The sequence below is a fragment of the Podarcis muralis genome, chromosome 7, assembly GCF_964188315.1.
Source record: "Podarcis muralis chromosome 7, rPodMur119.hap1.1, whole genome shotgun sequence".
NCBI classification, from domain to species: domain Eukaryota; kingdom Metazoa; phylum Chordata; class Lepidosauria; order Squamata; family Lacertidae; genus Podarcis; species Podarcis muralis.
Window position 1 is genome coordinate 64,953,080 of NC_135661.1, and position 13,366 is coordinate 64,966,445.

At 46.5% G+C, this 13,366-nt stretch overlaps 1 protein-coding gene across 1 annotated transcript in view; it reads left to right on the forward strand.

The window, feature by feature from the left end:
- MAN1C1 (mannosidase alpha class 1C member 1) overlaps positions 1 to 13,366 on the forward strand; it is a 127,103-nt gene that overhangs the window by 90,835 nt on the left and 22,902 nt on the right. The window contains exons 3-5 of the mRNA XM_028738804.2: positions 2,375 to 2,490; positions 8,266 to 8,346; positions 12,839 to 12,933. Coding sequence (XP_028594637.2) covers positions 2,375 to 2,490; positions 8,266 to 8,346; positions 12,839 to 12,933 — 292 coding nt within the window. The remainder of the gene's footprint in view (positions 1 to 2,374; positions 2,491 to 8,265; positions 8,347 to 12,838; positions 12,934 to 13,366) is intronic.

Genomic DNA, 13,366 nt, shown 5'->3' on the forward strand with positions numbered 1-13,366 from the left:
CATCATCTGGGAAGGCTGAATGGGAAAACATGCAGAAGTGGAAGCTGCTCAACATGCTTCAGGCCATATACCCAGTGGTGTAGCACAGGGGCAGTTGCCTCAGATGCAAAATATCAACACCCAGTGCTGCCTAAATACAGCTTCATGCTTTCATCTCTGGACTCCGTTGAAAGCAACTTTCCCATGCAAACCAGGAAGTGACATCTCTGACACCGTTAGGCAGTTGAATATGCATGCATATTCCATCCACTTCCCTCCTTCCCACCCACCCCCTCTGTGTGGCCCCGGGCACTGGCAACCCATTTTATATCACTGCATACACTCCCTTCTTTTACACCTGAAGATCCTGTAAGAGCGTGAAGTCATATAAGGTTGTTCCAGAATTCTGCTTTCCTGGAGAGGAAGCAGACTGTTCTGTGGAGGACTGAGGATAGGCGAACCTCCGTCTTGTTCATATGAATTGACAGATTAGGAGCAGAGGCTTTATTAGAATTGTTAGAGAGACAAAAGAAAAGGGACAAATTGTTACGGTTTCTGCTTTAGGAGGCCTGACTTCATCGGTCGTTCAGAATTCTCTCAGATTGTCAACAGGTAGATAGATACGGTTGGACTGATAGGCACTGTGCACTTGGATCTTGTAAAAACCTTCTGACAAAATCCTTCCCCAAAGGCTATTAAGTACACATAGCAGTCACAAGATAAGAGGTCAGGGTAGCCAACAGGGCACCCTCCAGATGTTTCTGACCTACAACTCCCAGTATCCCTAAACATTGCCCCTGCTGGCTGGGGCTGATGGGAACTAAAGTCCAACAACACGTAAACCGCTTTGAGGTTTTATACAATCAAGCGATATATACATTTTATTAAATAATAACAACATCTGGAGGGCCCCGCATTGGCCATCCCTGCTTTGATGAAATGGTAACTGGTTAAGGGGGAGGAAGCAAATGGGTATGTGAGTGTAGGGATCATGCTAAATTATTTGGGATGATGAAATCCAAGGCAGACCATGAAGAACTCCAAATGAGTCTGAACTGTTGGTGACTAACCAGGAAAGAGTTAGCGGGGTTGCACTGGATAACTTGATGAGGAGGTCATCTCAGTGTGTGGCATCTGTGAAAAAGGCAGAGATTCCATGTGAAGCTCATTAAACTGGAGATTAAGAGGAGCAAATAAGAGGTGCTAATTGCTTTTGCTTTGCTGTGAAAGCCTGTTCTCTGTTTTTGAGAACTCTTGGTCTATGCTCCATTTCCGTTCTCCAGTCAGCCAGCTGATGGACTTGATCATGCTGCTTGCACTGATTAATTGGCGTGAACCCAGGCTGAACACACTGTTTCAACATGGGATATAAAAATTAAAGCTGTGTTTTTAAAGATGGGTTGAAAACTGGGGTTCTTGTTGAAATTTCAATGACAAAGTCCTCCAGCGCCCTTCACCAGAACTTGCCCTGTCTGGAAAGCCTTCAGCAATAACCCCTTGACACTCAGCAACAGCTGAATTTTTAGCTGCAAATGTAGCTATGGAGCTGTGGCACAAAGGCAGGTTTTTTAACTGGTAGCACCAGCGTTATGGAATGCTTTCTGTGCTGAAATATGAGAGGCCCCATCAGTATTGACATCCCACTGGCTCTTGAAAACACAGTTATTTAGACAAGCATTTCCCTCAACTCCTCACCTGAACCTCCGGATGCAATTGCTGTTTTGACTGTTTTCATTGTTATGTTACTTAAAGGGCTTGTTTTATTCTACATTTTAAGCATGTATTTAATGTTTTGATGAAATTGTTCAACTGTATATTTTAATTCTGAGTGGATATATTTTTGTAATTGGTTTTATACTTGGAAACCACTTAGAAGCCAATTTGACAAGCAAGCTGTGTGCGCGCGTGTGCATGTGTGTGTGTGTGTGTGTGTGTGTGTGTGTGTGTGTGTTGTAACTCCCATTTACACCTCAGCCATTTCTCTGTTGCCTAGCTTCTCTGTTTTGCACACATACACATCCCAATCACAATTTCAGGCATAAACTCCTTGGGGAAGGAATTTGCCCCCTTTAAAATTACCATATTATTTCATTTATGAATTGCTTCCTATGAAACATCTTGAAGCAATTTCACAATGCAATAAATGTGCATATAAAAGCATATATAGAAACAATTAAGAACCAATACATATATAAAACAATTACGTAGCTAAAAACAACAGCAGCACAGATGCCAGCCGGAATCTTGTATAATTTCTAAATGATAACGTGAATGCTAAATGCCATTTAACCATTAGTGTTTCTGGGGTTGTTGTTTTTTACAACCATCCATGCACAAACACATGGGAAGTAGAATAAAGATCCATTTCAAACTGTTCTGTTTTCTGCTGATGCAGGAGGTCTCCGGGGAGCAACTGTGGTGGATGCCTTAGATACTCTGTATATCATGGAGCTGCAAGAAGAATTCCAAGAAGCCAAAGATTGGGTGGAGAAGAACTTTGACTTGAATGTGGTGAGTCAGTCTTTGAATATGTTTCTCTGAGCTGCAGAAACCGCCCGGCATGTTTGGGACCCTGGAGTTTTGACTTTGGGTTCCTCACAAACAAAGGCATGCAGACCCAGCAGAAGCAAGCTGAGAATTGGGAATTGGTGCAGTTCTGTCAAGTACCAAGAAAGGGCTCATCCACACTTAACCTTTGCTGCGCACTTTTCTAGGCAAAGGTCCAGTGGCTTTCCAAGTCCGTGTCCAATCTGTCTGTCTGTTTATTTATTTTGTTTGTTTGATTCAGTGGTAACATGTCTATTTTCCCAGGGAAAGTGCCAGGACAAACAAACAAGCAAAATAATGGAGCAATCCATTGAAAACCTGATTGCCATTTACTCCGGTTCAGTGGTAAAATGTGGGTTTACCCAGTGAAAGCTCTGGTACAAAAGCAAAAAAAACAAAACACTGGTGTCAGGGGTTCAGGGAGAGAGGCACAGATGAGGGAGGAAACTGAGAGCGAGGGGGAAGAATCCAGGAACGAGGAGGAGGAGGATGACAATGACTTGAGGGCTTCCATGAGTCTCTCAAGTGAATCGGAGGATTCCCAAAAGGGGGCGCCCCTGGTCAGGCCAAGGGGAGCCACAGGGGGGACTCGTCAGGAGCAGGGGAGCAGCAGGGAAACCCCGAGTGGGAGTGGGAGATCAGGGCCGGCTTCCCAGCCGGAACGGAGTGAAGAGGGTGGAGGTCCCAGTGTGACACAAGGAGCAGAGCAGGAAGCAGAGAGGGGAAGGAGATCGGGGCAAGACGTCCTGCCGGAAGGGGCGGAAAGTAGTACAGAGAGTAGTATAACTGTCAAGAGGAAGGTCAGGGGTAGCGAACGGGCGCCAAGTTCAAATGTGGAGGCGCGCGGAAATGCAGAGAGCCCGGAGGAGGAGCCTGGTCCCAAAGCACGGAGGAGGGGGGAGCAGGCGTCTGGGGACTCAGCGTCAGGGGAAAGCAGGAGGGAAGGAACCCAGGGGGGCAGAAAGACCCTGCGGAAAAGGAAGGACAGGAAGAGGTGGACCAGCAGAAACCTCTTAAACTGGTGTGGAGGCGGGACTGATTCAGAGGGGACTTCAGCGGTCTAAGCGTAACAGACGTGGGGCTGCGCGCCTCGGCTGTGGAACAAACAATGTACTTCAATAAAGACTTTTGTAAATAAAGTGGACTTGGCATTGGTCTCTTGTGAGCTGGGACCTGAGGCGGCCCTGACAACTGGGATACAGACTTGGAATTCCCAGACCTATGACCAGAAACACAGACAAAAGGAAGTGTGAATGAGCCCAAAGTGTCCTTGATGCTTCTTATTATTTAGGAATTTCCCTTGCTCACTGGATAAGAGCATCAGAGAAGATAAAATCCAATCATGTCAATTTCTCTGTTGCTTTCCCCTTAAGTGTCATTTATTTCTATCTCCAACTCCTACTCCTTGTCCACTCAGCAAGGTTGGTCGTTTCAGAAGTCAAACATGGCTGCAGGCATTTGAAGCTCAAGTGTTAACAGCCTAGCACTTTCAATTTGTAATAAAAAGTTGTGTTAAATCTAACACCACATTTTTATTGGAGGTGCAGAATGGGGCAACTGGGTGGAGGAGAGACTTGAACCCAAACCTCCCAGACCTGAACCGAAATCACTGGGTCACAGGGGCTCTCTTATGAACATTTAAGTCTGATATTGGTATTTGGCCATCATAAATGGGTTTCTGAATCTTCCGCTTCAGTTAATCACCATTTGAAAATGAAGCTAAACATAACTTTGCATGAGCTAGTGCAGCCTTCTGTGTAATAAGCCTAGAGGCTAAATACTGGAAGAGAATCGCCACTGTTCTTCAGACCAATGAGAGAAGCTGACCTAGAAGCTGGAATAGGGATCAGGATCTTCTCTGGCCTATTTCTGTTAAGAGACAGAGGAGCAAAGGAAACTGGGGAACCTCAGGCCTAGGGCCAAATGCAGCCCCCCAGGCCTCTCTTTGGCCCTCAGGTCTGCACCCTCCAGGCCACGCCTCCTCTTCCAGGCCACACCCCTCACTGGATATACTTTGCACCCTCTTTTATTGTTTTTGCCTGGCTGGAATGTGTTCTTGGACTCTTCTAATGCCTCTTACTTGCCTTGCAGAAGGGTAGAGAGGGCTGTGTGAGTGTGTGTAGAAACTCGCCTACTGTGTAGAGATGGCATTTTTATTAGTTGCTCCGCCCACTTTTGCCTTTGGCCCCTCCCACAGTTGGTAAATGGTCACTAGAAGGGAATGTGGTCCTTGGCCTGAAAAGGGTTCCCCACCTAAAACAACATTACCTACACTGTCTGGCCATTACTCTTCAGGGAGGGGAACTTAGCAGCCCTAGCTGGAGAGTTTGCACAGATTGAATCTGGGACCTTCTGCATGCAAAGCAGATGCTCAGCCACTGAGATACAGCTTCTTTGCTGGTCCCTGTGCCACTCTCACCTAAGGTTAGAGCTTAGTCGTGATATGCACAGGCTGGCATGCATCCCTTGGGTCTCTGGTTCAAAAACTACTGAGGTTGCAGATCCTGTGTTTACCAAGATGGTGTTCAGATTCTAATTTCAGAGCTATGCTGCAGTTGTTGCAGCATAACTAGCATTTTCTTTGAAGCAAGAGCGGCTAGTTCAGCTGCCTCACCTTCCTAGAGAAGCGTCACTTTGAAAGAGGTGACCAGCACGAACTTGCAAACGGACAGTCGCATCTGATAAATTCTGGTTGAATGGTTTGTGTTTGGCATCAGATCGATAGGCCAAGAGATGGAATAGACAGGGATAATTGATCTGTGTTTTCACAAAAGCTCTTCCTCCCACCCCATCCGCCCTCACAGATCAATCTGCAAATTCAAGAATGAACCTTTTAAATAGCTGGATCGCAGGATTTAAATGGGGATGAGACCGGGTCTGCATTAAAAACCGTGTGTGTGTGTGCATGTGCGTGCACACATATTTGATACTGTCAGCAGTCAAGAATCAACCAACATGAAGGTGATGCAGTTGGAAAATAAAATATACAGAGCATTGTTCCCAAAGGCTGATAACTCTGTCTGTTTTTGAGCAGAGATGAATTAACTATTTCCTAAAAGGATTGGACTTAAAATTTGGAAGTCCTAGGTTCAAAACTGGTCCAGTCAGAACTGGATGGTTCTGGGCAAGTGTCTTATCCTTAAATAAAAATGCCACACCTCATGGCTGTCTGTCCCTCCGCTGGATGGTGTGTGGGCTACACTTCAGGGCACCCCAGCCACTGTTTCCTCTCACCATCTCATTTCCCATGTGTGTTCATCTGATGCTCCCACCTGGCCACACACAGCCAGGCACTGGTAGCCTAGCATGGGGCAGGCTTGACCTATCTAACAGCTGGATTCAGCCACCCTGCCCTGCCTGCACATCTGAGACCCAGTTTTACTAATGTGTATACTTAGCTATGAAATGTCAGGCTTGTGGCATTCCACACATTACTCTAAAGTCACACCAACCTGAAAATGTTCAGAACTTGAAATATGCCACAGTGGTTGTATATGTACCATATATGGCTTCCTTCAAATAACCCTGGAAATTGTAGTTTGTTAAGGGTTCTGGGAATTGTAGCTCTGGGGGTAAACTACAGATCTCACCATTCTTTGTCAGGTGGCGGGGTATGTGTGTGCTTTAAATGTATAGTGTGTACAGAGCCCTGGACTGAGATCCCTGTTGCACTGTAAAACTCACTGGGTGACCCAGTTGCACACTCCTCATATAACCTTCTTAGGTTGTTGAGAAGGCAATAAGAGGAAAACCATGTGTACCACTGAGAGCTCCTTGTGGGGAATAAAGTGTGTGTGGGAAAGAGAGGGAGGGAGGGAGAGTTATTCCCTGTATATGATGTGAGGAGAGAAACCTGCGACCCTTTCTCAAGGCTGATGTATGCTGCTTTCTTGCACTTCCTTTCCATTTCCCTTTTTCTAATGGTGCTTTTTACTCATCCCTGAAGTAGATGTTCTACCTGGAAGCTGTGTATGCGTGCGTGCGTGTGTGTTGCAAGAAGCTGATATTTATTCAGAAAGCAAAACTGAATTGTCATGCAGGATCAGGCTTGAGGAGCAAATCTTTGAAAGGAACAATTTGACTGCAATTGCTTTGACATTTCACTGATCCAAAGCTGGATTATTATAGATCACAACTAGCTGCAGGTAAAGGGTTATCTGAAAGACTCCCATTTACAAATCAGTGGATGCCCAGGAAAGAAAGAAAGCTACGCAGGCCTGCCTTCTACACCATACTGTCCCAAATGTCTTTGCTTAGAAATACCCCATTGTCTCCTGCCTATCCATAACGTACCCCTCCATTATTTGAACGAAATGGATATGCGAGTTCTTCAAACGAGACACAAAGCAGAGGGAACAGGAAGCGTTCAGCAATCATGTTTCCTGCCTTCTCCTGCCAACACCCTTCTTGTAACATTCAAACACTCAGTTGCTGGCACTGCTGGCCCAGTCCCCCGCCTATGAATTTACATAAGTTAGGGAAGTCATGTAAAGCTCTTTCACTTTTTAAAATGGCTGTATTGGATGTAGGGACCCTTTGACCCCTGGAGGTCGCTGAACAACAGCTCCCATCATCCCTTGGCATTGGCCCATTGGCAACATCTGGAGAGCACCATTTTGGAAGCCCCACCCTTTCCTTTGCATGTGGGAAGGCCTCGTCTGCTGAGTAAAGTTCACAGCAGAGCTAGTAAGCAGGTAACTCTAGGGTTAGTATATAGGTAGTTCATAACTTACATTTCTTTAACATGCACACATTCAGCTTTACACACTTGGCCAAAAGAAAAGAAAATTAAAAAGGGAGTGGGCGTCTGGGGAAAACGACTTTGGCAATCCGCAGAACGTAACCCCACTGTAAATTGAGAGTCACCTGTACTTTCCTCATGTGACTTTATTGTTTTTCATCTTTTTAAGAACCCCTCAGGGATAGCCAACATGGTGCCCTCCAGATATTGATGAACTACAACTTTCATCAGCCCCAGCAAGCATGGCTAGTGGCCTGGGTTGATGGGAGTTTTAGTTCAGCAGCACCTGGAGGGACAAAGGTTCACCGCCACTGTGCTACATGATATGTGGCAGTTCACACATGGCCCTGGCGTGTCAGTTTCACACGCAGGAGCGGTTTATGGCATGGGGCAGACTGTGGATGTGCATATTCTCTCCCACTTCACGTAGCCTCTTAAATGTGATCAGAGGCCTGTCTGGGGAAAAAAACCTCCACCCCCGTTTTGCCAACCTATGGATTGTGTAAGTGGGATCCTGCTTGGGAACCGACCTGCCCAGGCCCCAGTTTTCATTCGAAGCATAATGTGGATGAGGGTGAGCAGGTCCAAGGCTCACTTCAGCACCTCTTCAGTGTGTGTTGCAGCCATGTGTGACTTCTTCTCTAAGAGCACTGCTAGATATAGCGCTGCTGGCAAAGGCCCTGCATTTCCATCTCCCCTTCCCCCATGCTAGCATCTCACTGCTAGGCACCATTATGTTCCCCCCACCCCTTTAAGCAGCTAATGGAAGTGGGCAGCGACACGCTCAGTGCTATGATGTCATGCAGTGAGTTTTACTGGAGGAGAAGTTGCAAGGAAACTCGGGGCTTCTGTTTTGGCCAGCAGCCTCACGCTCTGTGTCAGCTTCAAGTTCCATCCTGAGGAATGTGTTTTTGCTTACTTTGTGCCACTGGTCAGTCTTACAGTCTTACCGTCCGGTTAGCATATAACCTGAAACCTTCCCACATTGTTCTCCACAGAATGGTGAAGCTTCCTTGTTTGAAGTGAACATCCGCTACGTCGGAGGGCTTCTGGCTGCATATTACCTAACTGGAGAAGAGGTTTGTTCTGCATCGTTTCATACATGGAGCGTCTGAGAGAGCTGTATTCGTACACCCACCCACCCACCAACACCCACCCAACACACACAATTGCCCCCAGAGAACCCTAACCACCAAACCCTTCGAAGCAGTCCCCTGTGTCTCAGCAAGCTAAAGATCTGACTCCTTTATAAATATTGGAATGCTGATGATGGCTGTTAATTAAGTCTTGCATAATTACTTTGCCTGGCTCATCTGTATAGATATTTTCTCCCGTGGACAATTTTTCCTAAATAGCTCTTTGGTTTGGTACATTGGTCCCCGCTGAAATGCTGTTTGCCGTGATCTTGGCCTTGCGTTCAGAACTTGTTAATTTCCTGATGTTCGAGAGAAGAACTTTCATAGGTCCCTCAGGGTCACGTTAAATGCTGCAGTGGGGTAAGTGTCATTTTTAGTGGCGGCTGTTTTCCGCTATATCGCCGCAAAAGCAGCCATGAGCGTCAAGGCAGCTTGACAAGGCCCTCAGCTCTGTTTTCTGCTTTTCAAGGCATCCTGCACCATTCTGCGGAAGCCCCGCCAACTGCAAGCCCCCCCCCCCCCCATTTTGTAACCACCACCAAAACTCAGTCCAAAGACGGAAAGTCCCTTTAGGGTTTTCATTTATCAGATGAGTAAATACTTACCTTCAGAACTTTTAGTCAGAAGATAGAGCAGTCTTGTAAATAATAAGCCAACGAAAGTTACCAACTTACAGAAAAACAAAAGACTAGTCTGCTAAGAGGGTGCATTCCTAGGCCAGCTGCAGTGGAAGAGAACCCACCCTCTTCTACAGCCGGCATGGAAACAGCGGCTACTCGCTGTCTTAGCAAGCTATTTAAAAAACAGAAAATTGGGGGGGGGGTGGAAACCTTCTCCCTTTGTACAGCATGCTGTGTGTGTTTGAGCTTGTTGCTCCATGCAAACTGGTGTCATGCGTTAGCGTGCATCGCAGAATCTTACGCAGGGACTCTACCATCCATATGCTAGTCCTCTGTGCACTGAAGAGGGAGAGGGTGGCAATGGCAAAGAAGCTGCCTTGGGTATCTTTGGTGGGAAAGGCAGGCTATAAATTTGCTAAACTACATAAAAATAAATAAGCTGTCTTTGAGGCAACTTATCCTCATGACTGATTTTCTCATTCTCCCTTTTGAAAACCAGCATCTTAGCACATGGAGCTGTGGCCTTGGATTTGAGAGGGCTGGTTAGAAATCCTAGCTTGCTCGTTGATTTCAGTCCTTGTACTTGCAAAAAGCACACAGACCCCCCCCCGACTGATGCTATGCAAGGACGGGAAAGGCACAATAATTCACTGCCGAGGACAGGATTTTGGTACCTTGAAAATTCCAGCTTTCATTTGAGAGGGGTTCTGGCCCGTACAACTGCAAATGTAGTCTTGCAAGTGTGTGAGCAAGACCTGGTGATGCGGCATAAGCCAGAGAGGGACTCCTCTGTCTGTGAGATTTCCAAGGATCAGGAGGTAGGGCTTTGGTGTCCCTCCATAGTGCTAGCACAGGAATATAGGAAGGTGCCTTATACTGAGTCGGGCAACTGGTCCATCTGGCTCAGCAGTGTCTACACTGACTGGCAGCACCTCTCCAGGATTCCAGACAGTGTTCTCCCCCATCCCTACCTGGAGATGCTGGGGATTGAACCCGGGACTTCTTCATGCAAGGCTGGTGCTCTACCACTAAGCTACAGCTCACCCTATTCTACAGAAACAGAACGAATGATGCTGCCTCTCCTTTCCTGGTTCCCTGCCCCAAACCTTAATCTTCACACCTTGAAAATATGTATTTGCATACAGATCTGGAGGGAGTCATGCTGCCTATTCAAGCCCTGAGGAACTGGGCCATCCCTGATGACCCAAAGTCCCAGATCTGGGTTGGAGAGGAAGTTTGCTTTTAACTGACAGGCTTTGAATGGGCAAGGTATGAACCTAGGGCAGGGGGAAGAGAAGGCCTTAGTGATACCCCTGCAGCCGATGGTGTGTCCCTCCAAAGATGTTTCTTCCCTTTTGAGTGAATGCCATCTGCTTTCCAAAGGTGATGCAGCCTCCAGCCTCAACAAAGATTAATCTCCCTTGCCAAAATGAATTTTGCTGAGCGATAAAATTCCACTGCAGTACGCTTTCTTCTTGCTTTCCCGCTGCTCCCAAGTACAAGCAGAGGCTGTTCGCGTCATATATTTCTGACGGTGGGCATGGAGGGATTGCGCAAAATGCCCAAGGCAGAGGCTGGAGCATTCGGCAAGCTCCCTGTCCACAGATCTGGCTGGGGGCTTTGCATATCTGAGCAAGAGAGTTAAACCAGTTCAGGGCCAAAAATGGAAGGAGTTGTGTGCAAATGTTCTAGCGTTTTGCTACTTAAAAAATAAATAAAAATGCTAGTGTGTTTTGAACTGTGGAGCTGTTTATTTTAGTAGCTCAGCCTTTGCCAACCTGATACAGCATCTTACTAATGTTTTCAACTGCAACTCCCCTAGACACCTGGTTGACGAAGGCTGCCCTAGCTCTTGCAAGTATGTCATTTGTGGCAGTTTCCACTCTCTCTTCCATTTCTGATGAAATTCTGTGACATGCCTGGCTTAGGTACATCCAAGTCATTTTTCTTTCCACCTCTTCTCTCTTTCTGGACCTGATCTTTGCCATCTAAATGAAAGTCCCCCAAATATATAGGGAAACAGCGTGGACTATATCCTCCAAAGGATTTCCTGCTGTCTTAGAACCATCAGCTGCAGCTTGGACTCACTTAGGGGGGCTTGAAGGAAAAAGCTTGTGCACGATCCCCTAAGCAACTTACTAGGCTTCCTGTTGTCATGACTAATCTATTGAGCACTGGTAGTAATTGTTCCTCAAAAGAATTGGCAGGCCCAGATTGGGGAAACTTAATTTGCCAAGTTAAAAAAGAAAAAGAGAACCTTGGAAATGAACTAGAACAGACAGTAAACTGTTAAAAAAAGGAATGAGGAAGACATTAACTGTGGACTTGAAGTTCTAGATCCTGATGTTCATTGTGTAGTAATGAACTGTGAGCAAAAAGGCTGTGTGATGTGGGTATATTGACACTACATTAGAAGCTGTTGTGGTTGTGCTTCAAGTTTCAGATCCCTTGTGGTTTCTGTTTCCTGAAATCATTTTTGTCCCTTGGCGTGAACATCTCAGTCATGCAGTGCCCATCCTGCTCCACCCACCCTTCCAGCCAAAAAAACAAAATAAAAAAAATGATTGCACTTCTCAAAGTAGAGTGAAGGCATGCCTGCCAAGGCATTAGCATAAGAATATGTGGAGAGAAGCCATAAGCCAGCTTCTCCGAGTGAGTTGGCAGTAGACCAGGTGGCAGGATTTGAAGCTGAAACCTTTGACTTACTGGTTAGTCTTTACTCAGCTGGTTAAAGGAGCAGTGGCTTGTGGGGAGGAGGGAGATGAGCTGTGCCACACGAGGAGATGCCACGTTTTTCATGCCAGATGTAGGGATGCATTCACGTAATCCTCTTCATTTTCCATTTCCTCAGATAACACAGGGCTTGCCTGTAAATTACATGGGGGGCGGGGGGAGAATGCGAATGCAGAGTCTGATAATGAGTAGGCATCTTATTGCAAATGAATTACTTGTGCTGAGTCCCAAGACTGCAGACAAGCTGAGGTCCTCTCAGCTCTCCCGACCCATTGTTGTTTATTTGAATGTACACCACACATTCTTGGCCAAAGCCCTTCTTGCTAAAAATGTCCAAAGTGGATCATTTCATAAGCTAATGCTTAGTATCCTAAATTGGCAACTCCTGACTTGCAACAGGTTTAAAGGCTGCTGAAGGTGGTATGAAAGAGGCATCCTTACCGGTGCTGTTTACACCCGTTTCTTTTGTATGCTATTGCATCTGGTCAAAGAGAGCTATGCAGGCTTGCCAGGGTTTGTAGTGGGCTGAGTGTGCACCTTACAGACAACAGTGCCTCTTTCCTATCATCCTAAATGCTCTGCAAAAATGATGCCTGTCTCCAGCTGTAGAAGATCAATTTCCAGGGTGAATCTTTCCTCACCTCCTCGAGTCATTCACAGGTGACTGGTTCAGGTGCAGTCACTTCATCTCCCTTTGCATTACGGCTGCTGTATCGGATCATGAATTCATTTGTGTCCTGGTTTGCTTTGGAGGGATTTGGGGTTGGTGTGAAGCTGCCATCCCCAACCTGATGCCCCAGCTGATGGTTAAAATAGTTCATTACATTTGCATGGGGGGGGGGGGGGAGATAGCCCCTGTGGCCAATGCACACAAACACATTGCATTTGATTCTGGCAGAAAAAAATAAAGCCTGTGTGGATTGAAACCCCAGCCTGCCTCTCTGTGAAGTGCCTCTTTACAAACTAAACATATGGAGATTTCTATTTGGAAACACAACACAATTTGCATTCCTGCACAGTTCTTATTTTCCTTATCTGCTTTCTCACGATGTCTTTCTTCTCTTTCTCTCTCTTTCAAACAGGTCTTCAAAAGCAAAGCCCTAGAACTTGGAGAGAAACTTCTGCCAGCCTTTAACACACCTACGGGCATCCCACGGGGAGTCATAAACCTGGGCAGGCAAGGCACATATTCTTCATCTGTTGTCTTCAATAAATTCAGATGTTGCATCTGGTACGAGAGCAGGCAAGCCCAGCTAGAGGGTAGGCTAAAAGTCCAGCATCCCCTTTCCAGCGGCCAGGTACCTCTGGGAAGCTCACAAGCAGAGCATGATGGTGGTAGGCTTCCCCTAGTGCCAACATGTTGCCGTCCAGATGTTTTGGACTACTTCTCCCATTGTCCTTGATCACTGGGCATGCTAACTGGGCCATGCCTCCGCTCCCTGGCCACACCCCTCACTGGCCCTGCTTTGCACCCCAAGTGTTTTTGTCTGGCTGGAATATGTCTTTGCTCTTCTATGTGGAGGATAGAGAGAGGAATGTGTTTGCAGAAACTAGCCTGCTGTACAAAGGCAATATTTACATTATTTGCTGTGCCCACTGCTGCCTCTAGC